This window comes from Mobula hypostoma, chromosome 7 (genome assembly GCF_963921235.1).
Source record: "Mobula hypostoma chromosome 7, sMobHyp1.1, whole genome shotgun sequence".
Taxonomy (NCBI): domain Eukaryota; kingdom Metazoa; phylum Chordata; class Chondrichthyes; order Myliobatiformes; family Myliobatidae; genus Mobula; species Mobula hypostoma.
Window position 1 is genome coordinate 112247330 of NC_086103.1, and position 24342 is coordinate 112271671.

At 39.0% G+C, this 24342-nt stretch overlaps 1 protein-coding gene across 1 annotated transcript in view; it reads right to left on the bottom strand.

Annotated features, from left to right (window-relative positions):
- Nucleotides 1–19945: 19945 nt before the first annotated feature.
- The window catches only part of cep126 (centrosomal protein 126), a 97622-nt gene continuing 93225 nt past the window's right edge, over nucleotides 19946–24342 (bottom strand). The window contains exons 11-12 of the mRNA XM_063054891.1: nucleotides 21389–21450; nucleotides 19946–20789 (exon numbers count right to left, since the gene is read on the bottom strand). Of these exons, the coding sequence (XP_062910961.1) occupies nucleotides 20655–20789; nucleotides 21389–21450 (197 nt within the window). The 3' untranslated portion in view covers nucleotides 19946–20654. The remainder of the gene's footprint in view (nucleotides 20790–21388; nucleotides 21451–24342) is intronic.

The window sequence follows — 24342 nt, forward strand, 5'->3', positions numbered from 1 at the left end:
GGGTCAAATTGAATCATGTGTTACTGTTAAAACTGCTCTGAAAGAGACCTGGAGCAGACTCCTGCCCATCCCACTATGCACTGCTATGTCAAGAACCTGGATGCCAGGGATCTGGCATGAACCCGGTTCTTCCCATACTGGCACCTTGCCATGACTGAAACCTGGCATGTATCCAAAACAGAATCACCCCATGGCTTAGTGTGGAAAGGCTGTCAGCGAGGACTGGTGTTAGACAAACCAGACAGAATAAGTGCAGACTTTCTCTGGCATGTACAGCAGCGGAAACTCTCAATTCACTTCTTGGTGTCAGCAGATATTGTAACAAGGATTAAATAGAATAAAATAACAATTGAATACGTCAAGCTTGTCAGCATGAAGTCCTGTTCAGATATGAAGGATATTCCATTATCTTTTCACTGCCTTCACTTTTCAAGCATAATACCTGCTGCATCTTGATTTAAAATGGTTGCATAGTGGATAGTTTGTATTGGTCAGAAACTTGCAGGTGCTCAGCCTCATGTTCAAAGTCTTCTCAACATACTAATCCATACCAATCCAGAAGAAGGGTCTTGGCCCGAAGCATTGGTGGTCCTTTCCCCTCCACAGATACTTCCAGACCTGCTAAATTCCTCCAGCAGATCATTTTTTTGTTCAACATAATGACTGCTGGGTCTGTCCATGGGATTGGAATCATCATGTAATGCTGAGGCTTTGTAAGGCATTGGTCAGGCCTCATTTGGAGTATTATGAGCAGTTTTGGGCCCCATATCTAAGAAAGGATTGGAGAAGAGGTTCACGAGAATGATCCTGGGAATGAAAGGGTTAATGTATGAGAGTGTTTGATGTCTCTGGGCCCGTACTCACTGAGTTCAGAAGAATAAGGGGCGATCTCATTGAACCTACCAGATATTGAGTGGGTATGGAGAGGAAGTTTCTTACAGTGCGGGTGTCTAGGACCGTGAGCACAGTCTCAGACCCCTTTAGAACAGAGGGAGTTCTTTAGCCAGAGGGTGGAAAATCTGAGGAATTTATTACCATATACAATTCTGGAGGCCACATCACTGGGTATATTTAAAGTGGAGTTGATAGATAAAAGTGTCAAAGGTTTTAGGGAGGAGGCAAAAGAATGCGGTGGAAATGGAAAATAAATCAGCTACCACTGAATGGTGGAGCAGACTCAATAGGCTGAGTGGCCTAATTCTACTTCTATGTCTTGTGGTCTTATGGTCTTATAATGTCATTCTGCACTGCTTTGCAGGATCAGCACAAATCCAAGACATTGAACCATCATGTTTAAGGGAGCTAAACCGTACCAGCACTGGTTGCTGTCTATGCCAGCCCTCAATTGACACGACAAGGCACCCTAGGTTAAAATTACTTTCTTTGCTTACAATGTTTAAGTGAAGCTTTTCTGAAGAAAGGACAAACATCAGACAAGAAGGGGACTTTACTGTATGGCCTTGCAGCACATGACAGGTTCCAACTAGTATCCAGTGGCAGCCATTCGTTTTGTCCTTTGCAGTTACAGCTGTACAAACATTGCATTTGCAGTGGGCTGACTTACTTCAGTTAACTAAGAGTAAGGGACGGAGAGATGAAGAGTATTAGCAGAATTCTTTCACCCACAATCAGCTGCATAAATGGAGCAACACCAGTGTAGCAAAATATTTGGTTGCAAAGGAAACTTACTAAAGCAATGAATCATAATCTAGTCATTACTCTTGGCTTATTATCAGGTAGTGCTATGGTGCTATAGAATCATAACTGACATGTATAGACACACTCAACTTCTTCTGATGTCTGGAGTTCTTCTGCCTCAGCTCCCTTCAGGCCCAAAGCTCTCTCCCTCAGAGATGTAACCTTCTCCCTCAGGATTGTTCCCTGTGGCTTGCCCTGCCTGTTCCCAGTGCATTTCCACTGCAGCAGAGAACAATTTTCTGAGGTATGCTTGAGTTTGAGTATGATGATCTTGGGTGATCATGTTGGAAGAGTCATGAAGAGAGAGAGGAAGAAAGAGGGGCAGGCAGAGAGAGAGAGAAGGGGGCAGGCAGAAAGTGTATGAAAGAGAAGTATCTTAACTTTTATGGGTTGCCCTTGCAGCAAGAAGAACTTCTGTATCGTGCATAACCAACAACCTAACAGTCGCCCCACCCTCCAGCTCTGGGATCCCAAACTTCTTTGTGTTTTCTGTATCCAGAGTTCTCTAAGTGACAAATCCTGCAATTTCATAATTAGCAGCAAGTCCAAAGAATGTGGACTGAATGAGTGTGGAAGAGCATGAAGAGGGACAGATATGATCAGAGGGATAGACTGCGAGAGACACACATGGAGAGAGGAAAGGACAGGGAAATGCAGAACAGTACCTACGTAGTAGCAAGGATATGGACAGAGAAAAACAGAGATCACACTCAGACAGAGGGAGAGATACATGCAAAGCCACAAAAAGGAAGAGTGAGATACAGGCAGATCAGCTGAGAATCAGAATCAGGTCCCTCAAGGATACATGCTTGGACCACTTTTTTTCTCTCTCTCTCTCTCTCCCCTCTCCCCCTCCTTCTCTCTCCTCCCCTCTTTCTCTCCTCACAACTGTGTGGCTAGGCACAGCTCAATCACCATCTAAAAATTTGCTGATGATACAGCTATTATTGGCAGAATTTTAGATGGTGACAAGGAGACATACAGAAGATAGATCAGCTGGTTGAGTGGTATCACAACGACAACCCTGCACTCAACATCAGTAATACCAAGGAATTGATTGTGGACTTCGGGGAGGGGAAGTCAAGGGAGCACACCCCAGTCCTCATCGAGGAATAAGCAGTGAAAAGGGTGATCAGTTTCAAGTTCCTGGGAGTCAACATTGCTAAAGATGTATTCTGGACCAAATATATTGATGCAATTACAAAGAAGGCACGGCAGTAGTTGCATTTTATTTAGAGTTTGAGGGGACTTGGTATGACACCAAAGACTCTTGCAAATTTCTACAGATGTACCATGGAGAGCATTGTAACTGGTTGCATCACCGTCTGGTATGGATGGGCAGCTGCACAGGATTGGAAAAAGCTGCAGAAAGTTGCAAACTCAGCCAGTTCTATCATGGACACTAGCCACCCCAGCATTGAGGACAACTTCAAAAGGTGATGCCTCAAAAAGGTGGCATTTATCATGAAGGACCCCATCACCCAGGAGATGCTCTCTTTTCATTACTACCATAAAGGAGGAGGTCCAGGAGCCTGAAGGCACACACTCAACATGTTAGGAACAGCTTCTTCCCCTCTACCATCAGCTTTCTGAGCGGACAATGTTTTTGTCCACCTCAATATTTTTTCTTTCTTTAGCTCTCTTTTTGCACTAATTATTTAATTAAAAAATATGTATTTCTTGTTGTAATTCTTATTGTTTTGTATTATTATGTATTGCATTGTACTGCTGCCGCAAAACACCAAATTTTTTATGACAGTTCAGTGATATTAAACCTGATTGTGATTCTGACTCTGCAATCTTGAGGTGTAGAAATACCTAAGGTGATAATGTTTTAAGTGACACTGGCCAGCCCTGCAAGGAACACTGTTTCAAACAAAGAACTCCTTGGCAACCTTCTGACACTGTCACCTCCAGCTGGCTCTGAAGAGATCCTGTGGTCCTTTGACTATAAAACATCCCTCCACTGGGTGATAGGGTCAATCAGCCTCTGTAGGTCCCCCTCAATAAATCTTGGAGCTTGTTTAAAGAACAATGTAACTCTGTCCAGATAAGCAGAATACGGCAATAGCTGAAGGATAGCTGGTCATTTGCGTGCGTGCGTGTGTGTGTGTGTGTGTGTGTGTGTGTGTGTGTCTTCAACAGTTCACTGATGAAGTCTCACTGAGTGGCTATTTCTCAGTGGCAGTGAAAAACTGAGTTAGGACTGTACAGTAATACCCTCTGCTTCTGAAGCAGTATGATGTTACACAGGGTAGGGAGAATAGAGTAGTTTTAAAAACTGCATTATGTGTTTTTTTAAAGCTTTTCAAAATAGCACTGGGGAATAAACAAAGTCCTCTTTCTACAAAACAAAAGAAGTGCTGAACAATTTCAGGACCAGCCCTTTAAAGCTCATTGCATGGGTAAATAGCACTTTTCTTATCCTTCACATCTGTTCTGCACAAAAGCTGAATTATTATGAGTCAATGCTTTATCTTGAAATGAGAACCCAAGAAAAAGGAGCAGGTCCAGGCTATTGGTCCCCTTGGGCTTGCTCTGCCATCCAGTGAGATCATCACTTCCAATGTTGGCCTTAACACCATTTTCCATCTTTCTTCTTGTACTCCTTGACTGCTTTGCAGCTCAAAAGTCTGTCATCTCTGTACCTTGAGTATATTCTCTGATGTCGCTTCCACAGTTCTTAGACAATTGAAAAGAGTCACAACTCCCTGAGAAGAAACTCCTCTTCATTGCCATCTGAAATAATAACTACTCTGAAACTATGCCTCCTTGGTCTAGTAGCTAGGGGAAACCTCCTCTGAGCAACCGCCTATTAATTTCCTCAGGATCTTATATGTTTCAATAATATCTCATATTCTTCAAAGAACCAGTAAACTTAGGCCCAACCTGCTCAAGCTTTCTAAGTATGTCAACCTTTCATCCTAGGTATCAACCGAGTGAACCTTCTGTGCACTATACATATTCTTTTAAATACAGAGATCAAGTACTCAGGTGCTTTCTCCTCAATGCCCTGTAAAGTTGCACCAAAACTTCTCTACTTTCATACTCATTACTCTAACTTTCCTAATCACTTGCTGTATCTGTATGCTAACATTTGCATTTCATATGCTAGGATTCCTGGTCTCCAGTTTATCACAATAGTAGTCTCAACTCATTTAAAAATTAATTAGCTTGTCATTCTTTCTTTCAAAGTGGATAACCTGACATTCTCCCATTTTGTACTCCTTTGGCTAACTTTTGTCCATTTGCATATATGAGTTTTTATGTTCTCACAATTTGCTCATCGACCTACCTTTCTATCATCAGCAAATTTTGTTACAGCACTCTTGATCTGCTCAATCAAATCATTAATGTAGATTACAAATAGCTAAGCACTAGCTGGACACTGATTACCAACCTGAAAATGATACATTTATCACAAACCATTGTGTTCGTATCTGGTGCAAGGTGCCTTTGATATAGCACCTTATAATATCTCTTCTGGAAATGAAAATTCGTTACTTCCACCAGCTTTCCTTTATCCACGTTATTTGTTACATCCAAAAAGAATGCTACCAAATTACTCAAAATTTCCCTTCTGTAAATCCGTGATGGCTTGACTTGACTGATTATGGTTTTCTAAATAGCTTGCTATTACTGTATGAATGATGGATTCCAAGATTTTCAAATAACAGATATTAGGCTAACTGACCTTTGTGTGAAAGAGAAAGAGGACTGCAAAGGTAACATGCCTATGGTCTCAAGTGTTGCGGCAAAGTGCACAAACTTGTTATGGGAAAGAAGAATGAAGTGAACTGGAATTTAAGGAAGTTATATTTATGGTTTTAGGACAGTCCTGGAGATGTCAGTGCTTATAGTACACAATGGAAGACATTCATTGCATTGTTCTCCTGCCAGATCTTTCCTCCAGGAGTCGTTGGAACATAAGCTGTTTATATGATGTGATAAGAACACATCATCGGGATGTTGGAGTTCAGTCCTGGCATCCTTTGAGAGGACTTTGTTTGTTCTCCCCATAGAATGCGGAGGTTTTCTCTGCTCCTCCAGTTTTCTTCCACAATCCAAAGACATACTGGTTAGTAGGTTATTTGTCTTTGTAAGTTGTCCTGTGAATAGGTTAGGGTTAAATCAGGGGTTACTGGGGGTTGCTGGGTGCAGTGGCTCAAAGGGCCAGAAGGGCTTATTCCGTGCTGTAACTCGAAATAAAACAAATACAAGAATAAAATTAACCTGTTCCTTAATTCAATGATCTTCATCCGAATACTGTGCATCTACTTTGACTCAAAATCACTTAATTCACATATAAAATTACTGATTGAAGTATCATGTACTGCATTTAGTCAAAGAGTATTCAACATTTCTACCATCCCTTACATTCAGAGCTTTACTACTGAAAGGCATAAACACAAGAAGTGGCAGATGCAGATCTGGTTGTTTGTCCTGTTGCACCTCGATAACTCTTCCAGCAGAAAACATTGGCTCCTTTCCAATCGCAAAAAGTCTCAATGAAATCACTCTTTGGCTTTCTGTATTTGTTTCTCAAGATTTAACTCTTCAAGCTGTGGCAAAATTTTAGTAAATTGACCCTTCTTCCCTTGAGGTTAATATATCATTTAAAAAAAATTCAGTTCCCAGAACTATACCTTCTTGAATTTATTATCTTTTTCTCTCAGCTCAAGCTGGTAAAACCTGAGGTGCAGGCAAAGCCAAGCACACTCATTTGACAATTTCTAGGAACTTTTGGACTATTTTAGTGGTGTTTAGTATTGTGGCTTTCAGAAGATTTACATAGATATTACTGTGTAGTCCTAACTGTTTAATGCTGTTGTGTAGAGACTTTGGGATGACACCAGTTGTAGATTTTACTATCAGGACAATGTGTGTCTTGCTTATGTTTCAGTTTTTCCACATCCTCTTTCAATTCAGTGTATTTCTGGCATTTCTCACTTACAGATTTCTGTAAATTATGTATGTTTGGAATAGCTATATCTATTAAATAAGCTGTTCTCACTTGTTTATCCTGTATTATTATATCTGGACAGTTATTATGGATTGTCTTATCTGTAATAACAGATCGGCCATAATATAATTTGTGGTATTCTGACTCAAAAACTGGATCAGGCCTGATTTCATAGTAAGGTGTGATTTCTTTTATGAGTTTAAATTTTAAAGCAAGATTTTGATGAATGATGTTTGCTGCTTGATTGTGCCTGTGTAAGTAATCAGATTGTGTTAAACTGCTACAGGATCCTGTAATGTGTTGGATTGTTTCTGTTTTCTCTTGGCATCTTCTACATTTATCATCTTGAATTTGTTGGTCTAATATTATGTGTTTTTAATTATCTTTTGTGTGAACCACTTGGTCCTGTATTGCCACAAAGAACCCTTCTGTTTCTGCGAAGAGGTCTCCAACTCTGAGCCAAGGGTTCAACGGACCTTGTTTGCTCAGATTATGGGGATGTCTTCCATGGATGCGGAGGTGGTCATGCTTTTCCACTGCTTATCTTTTTCTTCAGTAGTGATAAGGTCTTTATTTTTCTGGGTTGTGGTCTCATTTAAGTTTAGTGGTGTATACTTACCAGAATTGTATATGCTTACGTGGAGTGCTGATTCCTGTTTTTGTTGATGAAAGTATATCCTTAGAGTTTTGTCTGACTGATGTGTATATTTTCAATGTCTGTTATTCCTCTTCCCCCTTTTTTCCTAGGTAGTGTTGATCACAGTGCATTCCAATGTACATAATGTTTTCTGAAATTTTTCATCTCAGTTCTTATTTTTCTTTGTAAAATTTCAAGATCAGTTTCAGACCAAGGTATTATGCCAAGAGAAGGCATTGATGTAGGTATAACGTAAATGTTTATTGCCTTTGTTATATTTCTACTGTTGAGCTCTGTTTGGCAGATTCTTTTAAGGCTTTAAGTAAATTCTTTCAAGTTTTTCCTTTATCACACTATGATCTATTTTCTTTGCTTGTTGATATCCCAGATACATATATGTTTAATATTCATCCATCAGTTGTATTGTATCCTGCTGATTATCCTTTTTATACTCCATTAGGCGGGCTATTTCTGCTCTTAAGATTTCAATTTTGTTTTTTTAATCTCTTCTGCCATTTCAGTATTCTCATTTCATTGCTCAGTTTTAGGTTTCTATTTTGGAGCCATTGCACTGCACTGCCATTAATGCTGCACGGTATGTTATTATGTGTAGTTCTTCAAATGTTTCAAGTTTTCCTAAATGTTGTTATAATATATTGTTGAGAATATTAAAATGTTTGTAAATTTTGATGACATATTTTGTTTTGGTATGTAGGGTCTTTTTGTTTGATCAATGCCCATATATTCTGATAGTGTGGTGTTAAATATGTAAGCTCAGCTACGTCATCAGCATTCTGCAGAGGATCTGTTCCTGTGTTGTTGCTATTAACGTCCAATTGTGAAGCAGTTGAAGTAGTTGTATTTTCATCAGTGCTTTGGTGGGTTGCATCTTCATTATTTTCTAGCATAGTATCGTCGTGGTCTTTAGGTTGGTTTCTTTCTAGCTTTTGTGCAACTTCATGTTTTATGCGGTTTAACCACGTATAGGGATCTATAAGGATCAGGTTATTTTTTACTATCACTCTACCTTGATCTGCTATTTGCTGTGCATTTACTTGCATGAAGGGATATTGTGCTGTAAACTGTTGAAGTTTGTCCTGTATGCTGTCATGTCAGTTTCAAGTTCCATTACTCAAGGATACACACGAATTATGAATGTGTTTACTTCTAGTGACTATTTCATGCGTGTTTTTCTTCTCTTAACTGCCTGGAAGGGCACTTCTTTTCCAGGAAACACCTTCACCTGTGGTGTTGGTGAGCAACTTTGAATGTGGGTTGTGGCTTTTTCAGGTTTCCCTATTCAGCAGTGCACCAATAGCGGTTCGCTTACTATCATGCCCAGCGCTAGCTCCGGGCAATCCCCAGGCAGGGGCCGTATCACTCTGTTCCGTAGACGTCTCTCAATTTCTAAAGTGAAAGGGTTTTGCATTTTATATCGACAGCCAGGTTTTAGTTTTAGCAGCCCCTAACATGGAGAACAAATGCCAACCAGAGTATGGCCCAATCTGGGTACAGACGTGTCTGGATTTGTTGCAGGACTTTGGAAGGGGGGTGGGGTGGGAGGGCACGGCTGACTTTACACCAATGGATGGCTTCACCCCAGATCCCAGACTGTCCCGCAGAGCCCAAAACCGAGCCCCAGCTCTTCACCTGTCCTCTGAATCTACGCGGCTGAGTGGCTGACCGTTCGATGAGTTCTCCAAACCCTGGCCTCCCACTGCCAGAGGCCGGTGCTGTCGTTCCGTCCCGTCCCGTCCCGTCCATGGTGGTGGTGCTGCTTTGTTATGACTGGATTTTTTTTTCTCAGCTCAAGCTGGTAGAACTGAAGAACCAGCATAGCCAAGCACGCTCATTTGACAATTGCTAGGAACTTTCAGACTATTCTAGTGATGTTTAGTATCGTGGCTTTCTGAAGGTTTACATAGATATTTCTGTGTAACTGTTGATGAAGCTTGTCCAAGGAGGGTCATGCTCTTTCATTGGTTAACTTCTCCCTCAATAGTGATAATGTCATCATTTTTCTGGGCTGTGCTCTCATTTAAGTTTAGTGGTGTATACTTGCTGTCGGAATCACATGGAGTGCCAATTCCTGCTGTCGTTGATGGATCCTTAGAAGATATTATGACCAATATATTATGCTCATAGAAGACATTAATATAGGTATAGAAAAAGTGTTTATTGCCTTCCTTTTTTTTCACTGTTGAGCTCTGTTTGGCAGATTTTCTTAAGCCTTTAAGTAAATTCAGTCAGAAGTTTTCCCTTTATCATACTATGATCTATTTTCTTTCCTTGTTGATATCCCTTGTTACTTGTTACATACACCTGTTAGGGTGCATTCTACAGATATCTTATAAGGTAACCGTAGCCTTCAATATTTCTTATTCATCCATCAGTTGTATTATTATTATTAATAGCGATACAGTGTGGCGTAGGCCTTTCCGGCCCTTCGAGCTATGCCACCCTAGCAAACCCACAACCTAGTTAACCCTAACCTAATCACGGGACAATTTACAACCTACCCAGTACACCTTTGGACTGCGGGAGGAAACGGGAGCAACCGGGAAAACCCACAAAGTCTCCTCACAGAATGGTGCCGGAACTAAACTCCGAAATCCAGAACACCCTGAGTTGTAGTATGCTGCTACCATGGCGTCCAACATTTAAATGGCTGTAGGAGAATTTCTAACCCTCAATGTGCACTGCAGACACCTGGTTATGAAATCTAAGAGTCTGCTAGTTTTGTTGATTTTCTTATGCATGAATACCACATTGTAGTGATATGCATTCCGAACTGCTAAATCTATTTTGAAACTACAATCTCTCATTTTTATCATTTAGATCTTTTCAAATTCTCTCCTTACACGCCTGGTAACAATAATTGATAGGCACCAACTCATCAAAGAAATAGTCTTTCCCTGTCCTTTCTTATCAGCATTCCAGTACAATTTAAGATTGTCTCCTCTTGTTCCTCTTGTCCACACCACAAGAAATAGTAATTCACATCTCCATTTATAAAACAGCATCTCATGGTTCCCATTATCCCAGTAAAGCTGACTTAGCCCCTCAGATTTCCAGATGAAGATAAGCCATTGAAGATGCTCCATTGGGGTGTGATTCAGTATAGATCAAAACCATTTTAGATCTTAAATACATCACAGTTAATAAATCACCAACTAGAATTAAAGTTTATTGCTGGAAAGATGTCTATAAATATCTTTAATAAGTTGTTTCCAGACACAGCATATTGTAGAAGTGTGGAGATCGGTACACATTACACAGCTGATGTACTGTTTGCTTTTATTCCATTAACTTTAGATAGCTGGAAAAGATTGTTGTACAATTTTAAATAAAAATGAATATACAACACTGTTTTTGTATCTGGTTAATAAAAAGAGAATGAAAATATGTGGCAAATTGATATTTATTTTTCGGCTCAGAAAATCACTTGCCAAAAACAAATTTAATATAGTATTTGATTTTCCATGGGCAGGACATCGTGTATTACTTTTTGAAATGTACACAAAGGAAATTACAGATTTTATTGGGCAATAATGGGATAAAGGCAAGATGATAATACGAATACAAAATGTACTGTTAACCTTGCTTACATGGGATCTCAGATCAGCTGGTTGTGCTTTTGTGACTGATTCAGAAAGCTGTGGTTTAATACTTTGCTCTGGGTGCCTCATCAAAGACTGAAGCGCAAAAGCTTAAATCTGTGCTAAGCATCAAAATTAACTTAAAATAATGAAGGTTGAAACATATGTAACAAAAATGGTAGCTATAGGTCTAGCAGTATTGGAGCTTTGGACAAAAACCATCTATGGAGGAATCATTTCCTTCCTTTCAATTCATAACTTTTATTGGTGAAGTTACTAATGACTTGTATCTCTGCATCATAAAATATCACAATTTGCTAATACAATCACAGGAAAGCAAGATTATGGTTCATTGCTGCTTCTGATTCCATTAGAAATTGCTTGATTGCAGCTATGGGCAACTTTTATTTTCCTCTGCGCTGTTTGACAAGGAGGTGTACAAGAATGTGATAGGTCAGTTTGTTAAGTGGTATCAGAACAACAATATCAATATCAGCAAGACGAAGGAATTGTTTGTGAACTTTAGGAAGGGGAAGTCAGGAGGACATATACTAGTCCTTATTGAGAGATTAGCATTGGAAAGGCTGAGCAGCTTCAAGTTCCTGGGCATCAACATCTCATTGATGTCATCAGAAAGAATGAACACCAGTGGCTCTACCTCATTGCAGTTTCAGGAGATTTGGTATGTCACCAAAGACTCTTGTAGGTTTCTACTGATGTATCATTGAGAGCATTCTGACTGGTTGCATCACCGCCTAGTATGGAGACTCCAATACACAGGATCAGAGGCTAGTTGACTCAGCCAGTTTGATCATGAGCACAAACCTCACCATCATTGAGGACATCTTCAAGAAGCAGTTCCTCCAGAAGGTGGCAACCATCAGTAAAGACCCTCATCGACTGGGATTTACCATCTTCACAATGCCACCATTAGGAAGGAGGTACAGGAGACTAGAAAACCACACTCAACATTTTCTTCTTCTTCTCCACCATCATATTTCTGAATGGTCTATGAATTCATGAATGCCACCTTGTTATTTGTCTTTTGCACTATTTACTTATTTTTGAAACTTACAATAATTTTACATATAATAATAATCAAAGAAGAAACACCTTTCAAATCATTGTTGGACTTCAATCAGACTTGTTTGAAGAGATCTCTGCCCAATTATCATCAGCATGTCACCTGCAGCACAAGGGGTCCCAACACCCTCCATTACTGTTACAGTATAATTAGGAATGCCTACTATACCATCCCTAGATCTCATTTCTGACCATCTGGCTGTCCTTCTACCTACCACAGGCAGAGGCTAAAGAGATAAGGGCAACAAAGAGGTGGTTGTGGGAGCCAGAGGAGTGACTGTGGGATTGCTTTGAGTTGGTAGACTGGGCCTTGTTCAAGGATTCATCAGAGAATCTGAACAAATATGCCACGGTTATCATAGATGAGAGTCATCCCACAAATCATTCAGAGTATTCCCAACCAGAAACTATGGTTGAACCAAGAGATCCACAATATGCTGAAGGGTCAATCAGTGGCATTCAGGTCTGGTGACCAAGTAAAATACAATTCCACAAGACACATGAGCATAATTAAGCCATTTAGCCCATTTGAGACTGTTCCACCATTCGATCATGGCTGATTTAGAGATGCTGACACTCAGGAATTTCAAACTGCCCACCCTTTCCACTTAAGTTCTCTTGATGAGGACTGGTGTGTGTTCCTTTGACTTTCTTCTTCCCGAAGTCCTCAGTCAATTCCTTGACATTGTGTGTAAGGTTGTTGCTACAACACCACTCAACTAACTGATCTAATTTCACTCCATACGCTTCCTCATCGCCATCTGTAATTCTACCAACAACAGTAGTGTCTTCAGCAACTTCAGAGATGCTGTTTGATTGTCATTGAGGAGGAAATGTTATTTCTGATCCTCACAGACTGTGGTCTTCCGATTAGAACTGAGGGTGTGATGGTGTTGAACTCTGAGCTGTAGTCAATAAACAACAACCTGATGTTTTACATGACATACCAAACCTTCACAATCTTCTAAATAAATAGAGTCATTGCCGCGCTTTCTTTGTAATGGCACTTACTTGATGGACTCAGGACAGATCTGAAATAACAACACCATGGAATTTAAAGTTGCTGACCCTCTCCACCGCTATTGTCCAGGTGATCCAAGGCCAAGTGAGAGCCAGTGAGATTATATACCTGCTGTAGATCTGTTGTGGTGATAGGCAAATTGCAGCAGTGGGAGGTGTTTTCTAAAATTTGTAAATTCAGTTCTTATTTTTCTTTGTAAATTTTCCATATTGGTTTTGGACAAAGATATTATGCCGAAAGAATATGTTAATATGATTATAGCGAAAGTGTTTATTGCCTTTGTTATATTTTTACTATTGAGCTCTGTTTGGCAGATTTTCTTGAGCCTTGAAGCAAGTTCTGTCAGAAGTTTTCCCTTTATCGCACTTTAATTTGTTTCATATTCTATTCTACTAGCTCAATTGCTCCTTGCCTTATATTTAATGTTATGCCCTTATCTAGTCCAAAGTTAATGTTAGAAAATAGTTCTACTATTTGAATTAATTGCTTTTGCTTTACTGATGAAGGAGGGTATAATTTCAAATCATTCATGTATAGAAGGTGTGTCAAAGTATAGTTTGTTTGGTTTTCTCTGATTTGATACCCTATTTTCATCCAAATCAGTAAATGAGAGAGAGTGGGTTTAAAGCTAGACCAAACCATAGTGGGCTTAAAGAGTCACCCAGGAAAATGCCTCGGTTTATTTTGATAATGATGGTTGTTCTTTTTTGGTTGTTCATTGATAGGGTGATTATAGTACTGTTACAAGGATTACCCCTTAGTAAAAATGATCTGATAGACACAGAGTTACAGAGTCGTTCCTTAAGGTTGTTATAGCTGGGGTTGGTAATGAGGACAAGCTCCCACTACCTATTAAGTGTTCGCAATGGCGTGCGGCTCAAATAGACTCTGACAACCAAGTCCAGTTCCTGGCCTTCATGTGTGGCTCAGCTATTAAGCCCAGTGGAACCGTTTCTACTGAGAAGGAGCAAAGATGGGTTACTGGCACCTTAAAACCAGTTGCTTGGGGCAGATGGGGCTCATCATCTAGGAAAACTGATCTCAAAGCTATGCTGCCTTGCGGCTGTACCCACTCATGGGGAAGGCTTCAGGAGTAAACCCTGAAGGAAAAGTCTGGAGCTGGATTTCCTAAGGCAGTCCTACACTGAGTTCAATGCTGACTGGCAACTCCTGTGATGCTGCTGGTACCAAACTGTATTAATAATAATAGGCATCGGTTAGTCTCGTGAGACCATAGATTTGCGCCTTGGAAGGTTTCCAGGGCGCAGGCCTGGGCAAGGTTGTATGGAAGACCGGCAGTTGCCCATGCTGCAAGTCTCCCCTCTCCATGCCACTGATGTTGTCCAAGGGAAGGGCACAAACCAAACTGTATTGGTTTCAGCCATTCTTTTGGGTTCATCACATGCAAGGAGAGGTGCAGCTTGCTACATGGGCAACAGTTTGCTCTCCATATCGTATCACCCAGGCTTGCATATCCAGACAGCTAGGATGCATTATCCATGGTCAATTCTGACCGATGGAGGCCCTCAAGACACAGCGAGGCTCTATATTTACTGACAAGTACCTTTATTGTCTCTACAAGTACATGAACTTTCACAACTGAATACCTGAGTGCACACCTACTGTGTTTTCCTGACACTCCCATGAAGTCAAAGAAGAGAAAAAGTAATACCTAGGGAAAAGAGTCTGGAAAAAGAGCGAGTTAAGGCCCAGAGCAATTAATCGTTTCTCATAGTCACAATAAGCCTTTCATTCCCAGAATCTTGCTTGTGAACCTCCTCTAAATCACTTCAATGACAGCACATCCTTTCTTAAATAAAGAGCCCAAAACTGTTCACAACCCTCCAAGTGCAGCCTCATCAGTGCTTTATAAAGCCTAAGCATTACTTCCTTGTTTTTATATTCTTGTCCTCTCGAAATGAATGCTAACATTGCATCTGCCTTCCTCACCACCGACTCAATCTACAAGTTAACTTTTAAGGAATCCTGCACAAGGACTTCCAAGTCCCTTTGCACCCTGGATTTTTCAATTTCCTCCCCATTTAGAAAATAGTCTATTCTTTTATTCCTTCTACCAAAGTGCATGAACATACACTTTCTGACAATGTATTCCAGTTACTACAACTTTACCCATTTTCCTAATCTGTCCCAAGTCCTTCTGCTGCCTCCCTGCTTCCTCAGCACTAGCTGCCCTGCACCTGTCTTTGTATTGTCCGCAGACTTGGCCACAAAGCTATCGATTCCATCAATCAAATCATTGACGCATAACGGAAAAAAAAAAGCTGTCCCAACACCAACCGCTGTGGAACTCCACTGGACACCAGCAACCAATCAGAAAAGACTCACCTTATTCCCAACCTTTGCTCCTACCAATCAGCCAATGCTGTATCTTTGCTAGTTTCTTTCCTGTAATACCATGAGCGCTTAACTTGTTAAGCAGCCTCATGTGCAGCGCCTTGTTAAGAGTGTTCCGAAAATTCAAGTACACAGCATCCACCAATTCTCCTTTGTCTATCATGTTTGTTATTTCCTCAGAAATTTCCCACAGATTTGTCAGGCAAGATTTACCCTATAGGGAAACATGCTGACTTTGGCCTATTTTATCATGTGTCTCCAAATATCCTGAAACCACATCCTTAACAATCGAATCCAACATCTTCCCAATCATTGAGATCAGGGTAAATGACCTATAATTTCATTTATAGATGACATTTCAAATTTTTCAGTCCTCTGGAACGAATCCAGGATCTAGTGATTCTTTAAAGATCATTACTGATGCCTCCACAATCTCTTCAGCTACATCTATCAGAACGTGGGGTGCAGTCCATCTGGTCCAGGTGACTTATCTAACTTCTGATCTTTCAGTTTCACAAGCACCTTCTCCCTAGAAATAGCAACTGCGCTCACTTCTGGCCCCTGACATTCTCGAACTTCTTGCGTACGCTGGTGTCTTACACAGTGAAGACTGATGCAAAGTACTTATTCAGTTCGTCTGCCATTTGCTAGTACCCCATCACTATCTCTCCTGTATCATTTTCCAGTATTCTATTATCTACTCTCACCTCTCTTTTACTCTTTATATTTCTGCAAAAATATTTGGAATCCTTTTTGATATTGTTGGCTAGCTTACCTTCATGTTCCATCTTTTTCCCCTTGTGACTTTTTAGTTGCTTTGTTTTATTTTATAAGTTTCCCAATCCTCTAACTTCCCTCTCATTTGCTTTTATGTTGGCTTTGAGCTCCCTTGTTACATCATCCTGCCTTTAGAATACTTTTTCTTCTTTGGGATGTATTTATCCTGCACCTTCTAAGTTGCTCCCATAAACTCCAGCCATTGCCATTCTACCATCCCCTTCCAATTAACTCCAGTAAGTTCCACTCTCATGCCTCTGTAATTCCCTTTACTCCACTGTAATACTTACTATAGCTTCTCCCTCTCAATTGGCAGGATGAATTCTATCATATTATGATCACTGCCTCCTAAGGGTTCCTTTACCTTAAGCTCCCTAATCAAATCAATTCATTATACAACAGCCAATCCAGAATTGCTGATCCCCTCATGGGTTCAACCACAAGCTGCTCTATAAAGCCATCATGTAGGCATTCTATAAATTCTTTCTCTAGGGATCCAGCATCAACCTGATTTTTCCAATCTAACCTGCATATTGAAATCCCCCATAACGATCATAACATTGCCCTTTTGACATGCCTTTTCTATCTCCCATTGTAATTTGTAGCCCATATCCTGGCTACTGTTTGGAGGCCTGTATACAATTCCATAATCCTACCATCAAGAACTCTACATTTTACGGTCCTATGTCACCTCTTTTTAAGGATTTGATATCATTTTTTACCAACAGAGCCAGCCAAACCCTCTGCCAACCTGCTTGTCTTTTTGATACAATACAATCCTTGGATGTTAAACTCGCAACTATGATCTCCTTTCAGCCACCAACTCAGTGATGGCCACAACATCATTCCTGCCAGTCTCTAACTGTGCTACAAGATCATTTACCTTATTCCATATAGGGATTCAAATGTAACACCTTCAATCCTGTATCTGTCATCCTTTTTGATTTTGTTCCCCTTTTACACTGCAAATCATCCCACTGACTGCAATTTTGCTCTATCATCTACCTGTCCTTACTGGCAGTCTCACTACACACTGCCTCTGTTTGTAAACCAACAGGCTTATCCTCAGCCATATCACTCCGGTTCCCATCCCTCTGCCAAATTAGTTTAAACCCTCCTCAACAGCATAGCAAACCTGCCTGCAACTACATTGGTCCCCTGTAACCTGTCCATTTTTGTACAGGTCATAACTTCCCCAGAAGAGATCCCAGTGATCCGGAAATCTGAATCTCTGCCCCTTGCCCCAGTTTCTCAGTCATGCATTCATCTACCAAATCATCCTATTCTTACCCTCACTGGATAGGTAACGATCCAGAGATTACTACCCTGGAGGTCCTGCTTTTCAGCTATCTAGCTCCCCAAATTCTCTCTTCAAGACTTCTGGCTGCTCACCCTCCACCTTTAGCCTTTAGAATATTGTGAACCCTGACACCTGGGAGGCAACATAGCATCCGGGTGTCTCTAATGCACCCACAGAATTTCATGTCTACTCCTCTAACTATGGAATCCCCTATCACTACTGCTATCCCCATTACTCCTCCTCCCTTCCCTCTGAGCCACAGCACCATACTCAGTGCTAGAGACCCGGTGGCTGCAGCTCCAACCCCCCATAGGTCATCCCCCTCAAAGGTATCCAAAACGGTACATTTATTATGACTATTATTATTATTATAATTTATTATTATTATTAGACATTGTCCTGCAGTCATCGGTTTGTAAATAGGATAATTCCAGGGATTTGACTTGATCCAACAAAATGGCAAACAAAGCAAATTTTGACAGTGGACCTCAAAATAAAAACAAGTCATTTGTTTAAAAGCTGTCAGCAATGTTTTCAATGTAAATGGGGAAAAAAATCAACAGGTTGATTTCATTTAGTGAAAGGAGTAGGTCTGCCACAGAAAATGCTTGTGTTGTCTTTGTTCTTTAGCTTATGAAAAACATAGCATTGCTCACAAATTGATCTATTGCGTAAAGCCAGGTATATATAAAGTAAGAATACAACTGCTGCTTTTATAGAAATTAGTTATGAATTCCATCATAACTCACTGTTGCCAGATTACAAATCTAGTTTATAATGTATTTGTCTAAATGTACTTGCATATATGATAAAATTTGAATAAGCACCAGGTAATTATGCTGTCAAAATAACTCTTTAACTATCTTTAGGATCCAATTTCCTGTTCAGAATTGATTTTATCTTTTACAAGGGAGATGAGACACAGTTATGTGGAGGTTGTCAACGCAGCTTCAAAAAGTAATTGTACAATTTAATTAAAAATAACATAAGTAAGAAAACTGCATTTCAGAGAATGATAGAAAATTTAAAAAATAGAACTGCCTTCAGGCAGGTCTATGTAATTGAGTAATTACTGAATAAGTATTACAAATTACATATTGAAGACAATGTACAAGGGTACAGTCACAACATTTAATCAAATTTTTAAGTCAGGATCAATATAACGTGCTGTGGCAAAGGACCAAAATGTAATGTTGAAAGAAATCCAAGCTTATATATTGTAAAATGCATACACTTACATTTGATTTTATAGCTACTCCATTGTACATTTTAGTGATTTCAAAAATTTACAGAGACAAGTGTGTAAAAAGGGCCCAAAGGATCACTGGGGACCTGAGTCACCCTAACCACAAACTGTTCCAGCTACTACCATCCGGGAAACATTACCACAGCATAAAGCCAGGACCAACAGGCTCTGAGACAATTTCTTCCACCAGGCCATCAGACTGATTAATTCACGCTGATACAATTGTATTTCTATGCTATATGGACTGTCCTGTTGTACTTATTGCACATTGCACATAGAGATGGAGACATAAAGATTTTTACTCCTCATGTATGTGAAGGATGTAAGTAATAAAGTCAATTCAATTCAAATGTACAACATTACAATATTGTCATTAAAATGTTCACATAATTAACAAAATATAAAACATTTTTGTTCATGAATATATTTACTGTATGTCATACTGAAATGGAACAAAGTTCACATATTCACATAGATACACAGGCTTTCAGAGTGTGTTAAAAAATTATTTCCAGTTCTTTGTCCCATCTCATTAGCTGAAAACTGTTGAATAATTTGGCATTGAGTCAAAATTATTTAATTATGACTCAAGCTGCAAAGACTTAGAAAACCTATGTCATAGGAAAAAACCACATATATGACTCCATCTCAGCTTTGCTATAGAGTATATCAACTAAGCAAAACAAAAATAGAGGACAGTTTTGCATTGACAGAGATGCACATACATTGCACCACCACAAAGGAGAGAAAAGAGACACTAACTGATGAGAGAAATAATGATTTATATCATTTCATGCTTTGTACAAATTTGAAGTTGAAATTATTACTCTCATTTCAGCTAACGTTTAGAACTTCAGCTGGCTTTCATTCTCAAGAGTCATTTATAGAATTGTACTTGCAATCACATTGCACCAGAAAAGCAAGTTTTAAGTATAATAAATTTCTAGATTGACAAATTTAACTCATTTTAATTCTTATTCTTTTCTCTCTTTTTGCTCTCTCATTCAGTCTTTCTCTTTCCTTGTATACTCACTATGACTTTGGATTCACCCACTGTAATCTACTACTATTCAGTCCTTTAACTTTTAATTCCACAGATATTTATTCTCAAAGCTTTTTATATTTACTGGCTGCATTCACTTAGGGCCAAATGCCTGCTTTCCAGCAGAGCAACAATATAATCTTGCAAATTACCTCACTTTAAAAGCCCAAAGAATGAAATGACTAAGCAGCACTAAAATACCCATTACTGGTTATAGTGTTTATACATGTTTTAAAATTTGAACATGGTTAACATCATTTGGATCTAGACAGTGATAATTGAACCTCGTCCAACATCCCTTAAAGGGGAGATACTTTATGACAGGAGGCGGGGGAGGAAGTCATTTCATAGTTCCAAACAGCTACAGTATGTAGAAAGTGATGGTTCTTCCACATGAAGAATGGATGATGAGATGGAGAACAGGATACACATATTCTACACACTGGGACAGGAAGCCATGACCAGAAGGAGGAGGCCAAAGAAAAAATGAATGCCAGGAGTCAAATCCCATTTCCCACCCCTCACTAGCTAACTATCTCTTGGAGCAAACAGACTAACCAGTGACTTCCTATTACCTAACTAACATTCTCGAGTGTTTCATTCTTTATTATCACCTACTGTTTGACAATCTGGATTCAATTTGATCATCCCATGACAATGACCAGCAAGGAGGAAAAATATTTCACTGTGATTTAATCAGTTCAATCACTCTGGCAAATTTTATTATTTTTCCACAAGCATGAAATTAAATGTGATAACCAATCTTAATGATATTTATGATTTTCAATGTCCCAAAAGTAATCTAAATTTTAAACAACTTTCTAATAGCTTTAATTTTGTATAAAACACAAAATATCTTTGTATCAACTTAAAAGTTTTCTTCTCAGAATAATGTTGATACTGTGTATTAATTTGTGTAGCTATGTAGAGTGATCATTTTGTCTTGTTTCTTGAATATTTCGTCTGAATCCGTGCATAGTTATCAGCAGTAACATTGTGATGATTTTCTGGTCCACAAATCGCTTGTACTGGTCTACAGCCAGAGCTAGAAATACCATATAATATCATCTAAAAGAAAAATGTTGCCAGGAATGTTGCATAATTAACAATATCACTCTTGAGCATTCACACACATAAAACAATGAATGACAATATCAGCAAAGAAACATTACCAATCATTAAAACAAAAATTAATTCATACAGTGTCTTACGAGTGTAGGAAAAATTGGAAAGAGGAGAAAATAACAAGGACCATCTGTCAAAAATGGCTTTTGGTTTGTTCGAAAAACAAAAATGATGATATCATTATTGCTGTAAATCAGGTAACTCAGTACCAGGTTTTATTTGGTTCATTATACAGACTGTTATAATACTGCATTGTGAGCACAGTAATTAAAAAAGTTGCATAAGCACAGCTATTGGAAGCCAAGGATTAATTCTCTGCCTGTTTTCTCTCCTCTTTAGTACTGCTTTCTTTTCCCATCATAAGCACTAGGTAAAACAGATCCAAACCCTGTTCCTTGGATAAATATGCAGGTAGCATTCAAAGAAAACAACAGATGCAACTAACATGGTGCAGACATACTGTAGGGTTGCAGCTAGATCAAGACTTCATAGCACTAGCGCAAACAACTAGCAAAGTAAATGACATCAGAGAACATACTTACAAAAGGAGATGGAATCTGAAGAAGACCATTAGATGGACTTGCTTCAACGGTTTCCTGGATACCTAAATTATGTCAGACAATAAAATAAATTTTTGGATCAGGGTAATGCACAAACATCCTAAGCTTTAAAGCAGTCATGGCTAGCACGTGTCGTGATCCTGCTCATTTAAATAGTCATTTGGCTGATCAAAAAGACAAACGCAGGCAAGTGATTTATTTTTCTTTATCTCTACAATTTTAACTAATTTTTGTAAACTTAAGGCAGTTGAAGTAAGTTAATTATTGCTCTATTATTTCTGAATAATTTTCCTGTTTTATTTACATATATTAATTTTAACTCACTTTAAAGTCTGTCTTATCAGAGATATTTCAAAGTTCTGAGACCTCTGACAGTATTTGACAAGCCATCAAGACAGTCTGGGTGCAGGGTCTCAGGATCCACAGCCCCTCAAAGATCACTTTGCTTTATGAGATAACCACAACAGTCAGGCCTCTATGTTCATTCGTCCCCTCAAAATTATCATAAATTGTACCGTTTTAGCAGGGTGTGTGGTATAAGCACCGATATATATGTGTAAAGTTTGTAATTTCAGTGTCTACAAATGCCCTTAAGGGGACTGTAGAGGGGTTAACATGCTTTTCTCCAACCACATTGCAACTGAAGCAACTCACTCCTTATAGATGATCCAACAAATTCACAAACCAGGAAACTGCCTCTTCCCCCATTTGGAGAAAATTCCAACCAACACTGCAATTTAAGCTCAGGATTTTTAACAAAGAATTAAATACTGTAATCTTACAAAAGTCGCAGTAATTTACTACTTTTTTTTAACATTCCTCCTAAAATTAGTTAAAATGTAGTTTCTCCCAGTCTGTTGATGTTAAAACCTTCATCTTTAGAATTTTACCTCCACCTTGCTTTACTAGATTTGCAAGTTCTCCTGATCTGCTATCCTCTTCAACACTCCTTGTCCTCTTATTCTGGTCTACTTATCCATTGTTCCTCACTAATGGCTATGTCCTCTCAAATTACCCCAGCTCCATTTCCTGTTCATAATTATCTCCTTCTCCATTTTATTCTGGCTTCATTAATCCTTCCAAAGCTCAACATATGAGTAGTTAGTGAAGTTTATCATAATCTTTCACTGTGGCTTATTATTCAATTCTTGATGTCCTTTATCAACATTTTCTTCCAGTGTGCACTGCAACATTAAAAGATATTGATGAAAAGTAATACAGTGAATTCCAGTTAATTGGGCCATCGGTTAAATGGGGCAGTCGCTTATTTGGGACAACACTTATAAAAACAAAAGCTAATCGAGAAAATAACTGAGATTCTCTTCAGTTATTTTGTACACTATGATGCTTAATTGGGGTAGTAGGCAGTTGCCAAACTGTTTCTAACTAGTGTCAGTCATGTGCACTTGTGTGGCTGTTAGACACAACACTGTGCTTCAAACAAACACTTTTTAAATGGTGCCATTTGCATGTTCTGGTGTTCAAAAAGCAATGCTTTTTGTCACTGATAGTTGGTGAGAAATAAGCAGTAAGACAATTCAGAACTGTTTTGCTCACTGCAGTTTCAAGCATTCAGGCTTGGAGATGCTAATACTGACCAGGAGTGCAAATGAAACAATTTCACTATTTCAACAAGTTACAAACTACGAAGAATTTGAAGGTACCAACAATCATCTTGAATGTTACAATGAGAAAATGATTTGTAGGATGTAATTGTCAACAACATTGTTTAGAGGCAGCCCATTTCTACACTAACTGTTTGTATCGCGTTTGTTCATGGACAGTTTAAAGAACACAACACAGATGATTTTCTCTTTTGAAAAATATTAGAAATTAATACACATTTTTATAGTACTGTAGTAGTATTAGTAGTGTTCTAATTTTTCTGTATTTCAGTTAAATACATAATTTGTTACTCAGTTTGTTCTCTTTATACCTTTTTAACTACTTCCATGAATCTTTGGCTAATTTTTCCCAATTAACTGGAATCCACTGTATTGTTTATTGGTCTGTGGAATTTACACTACAATACATGAAATTTACATAAGTCTATTTTTTAAATGTTCACTGATTAAAGTTGCACTTAACATTACGGGACTCTCAACATCACTGAATTTTGCTTCCAAATAATTAAGAAAGGGATAAGTAGTTTATTGAATGTCAGTCAGAGGCAGGGTTTATACCTAGATGTGCTGGTAAAACCAGCATTAAATGCCTGTCCTGGACTGCCTTTCAGAAAGTAGAGACTTTTCTGAATAGCTGCAATTCTTCTTGTGAGAATATTTGGTTCCAGGGGATTTTGACCTTGAGATGATGAGGAACAAGAATGTATAAATTTTCAGGTAGCAGTCTTTCAATGAACCTGTTTGCCCTAGTCATTCTAGGTGGAAGGTTTGTGAGAAGCAATTGCAGAATCCTTGGTGATATACTGGATTGAAAATAATGGGAGATAGTTCACAGTAGGCACAACAGATTCTGCCAATGCTAAAAATCTTAAGCAAAACACACAAAATGCTGAGGAACTCAGCAAATCAAGCAGAATCTATGGAGGGGAATAAACAGTTGACATTTTGGGCCAAGGCCCTTTAGCAGAACTCTTCATCAGGATCTGATGAAGGACCTCGATCCGTAATGTGACTCCTTATTCCCCTCCAAATATGCTGCCTGACTTGCTAAGTTCCTCCAGCATTTCTGTATGTAGGCTACACTAATAGTGAAACCAATTAGTGTTTAGAATGGCTGATGGAATCCTTCCTCTCCTTTCTCAGAATGTTGACAAGCTTGATTATATCTGGAGCTCCACTTATCTAGCCATGTGGAGTTAATCACACCTGTAACCTGTGCCTTGTATGTAGAGGACTTTAGGGAGTTGGGAGTTGAGTGACTCACCATAGTTTATTCAGCCTCTGTCATGCTATTACAGGTTCTGTATATGA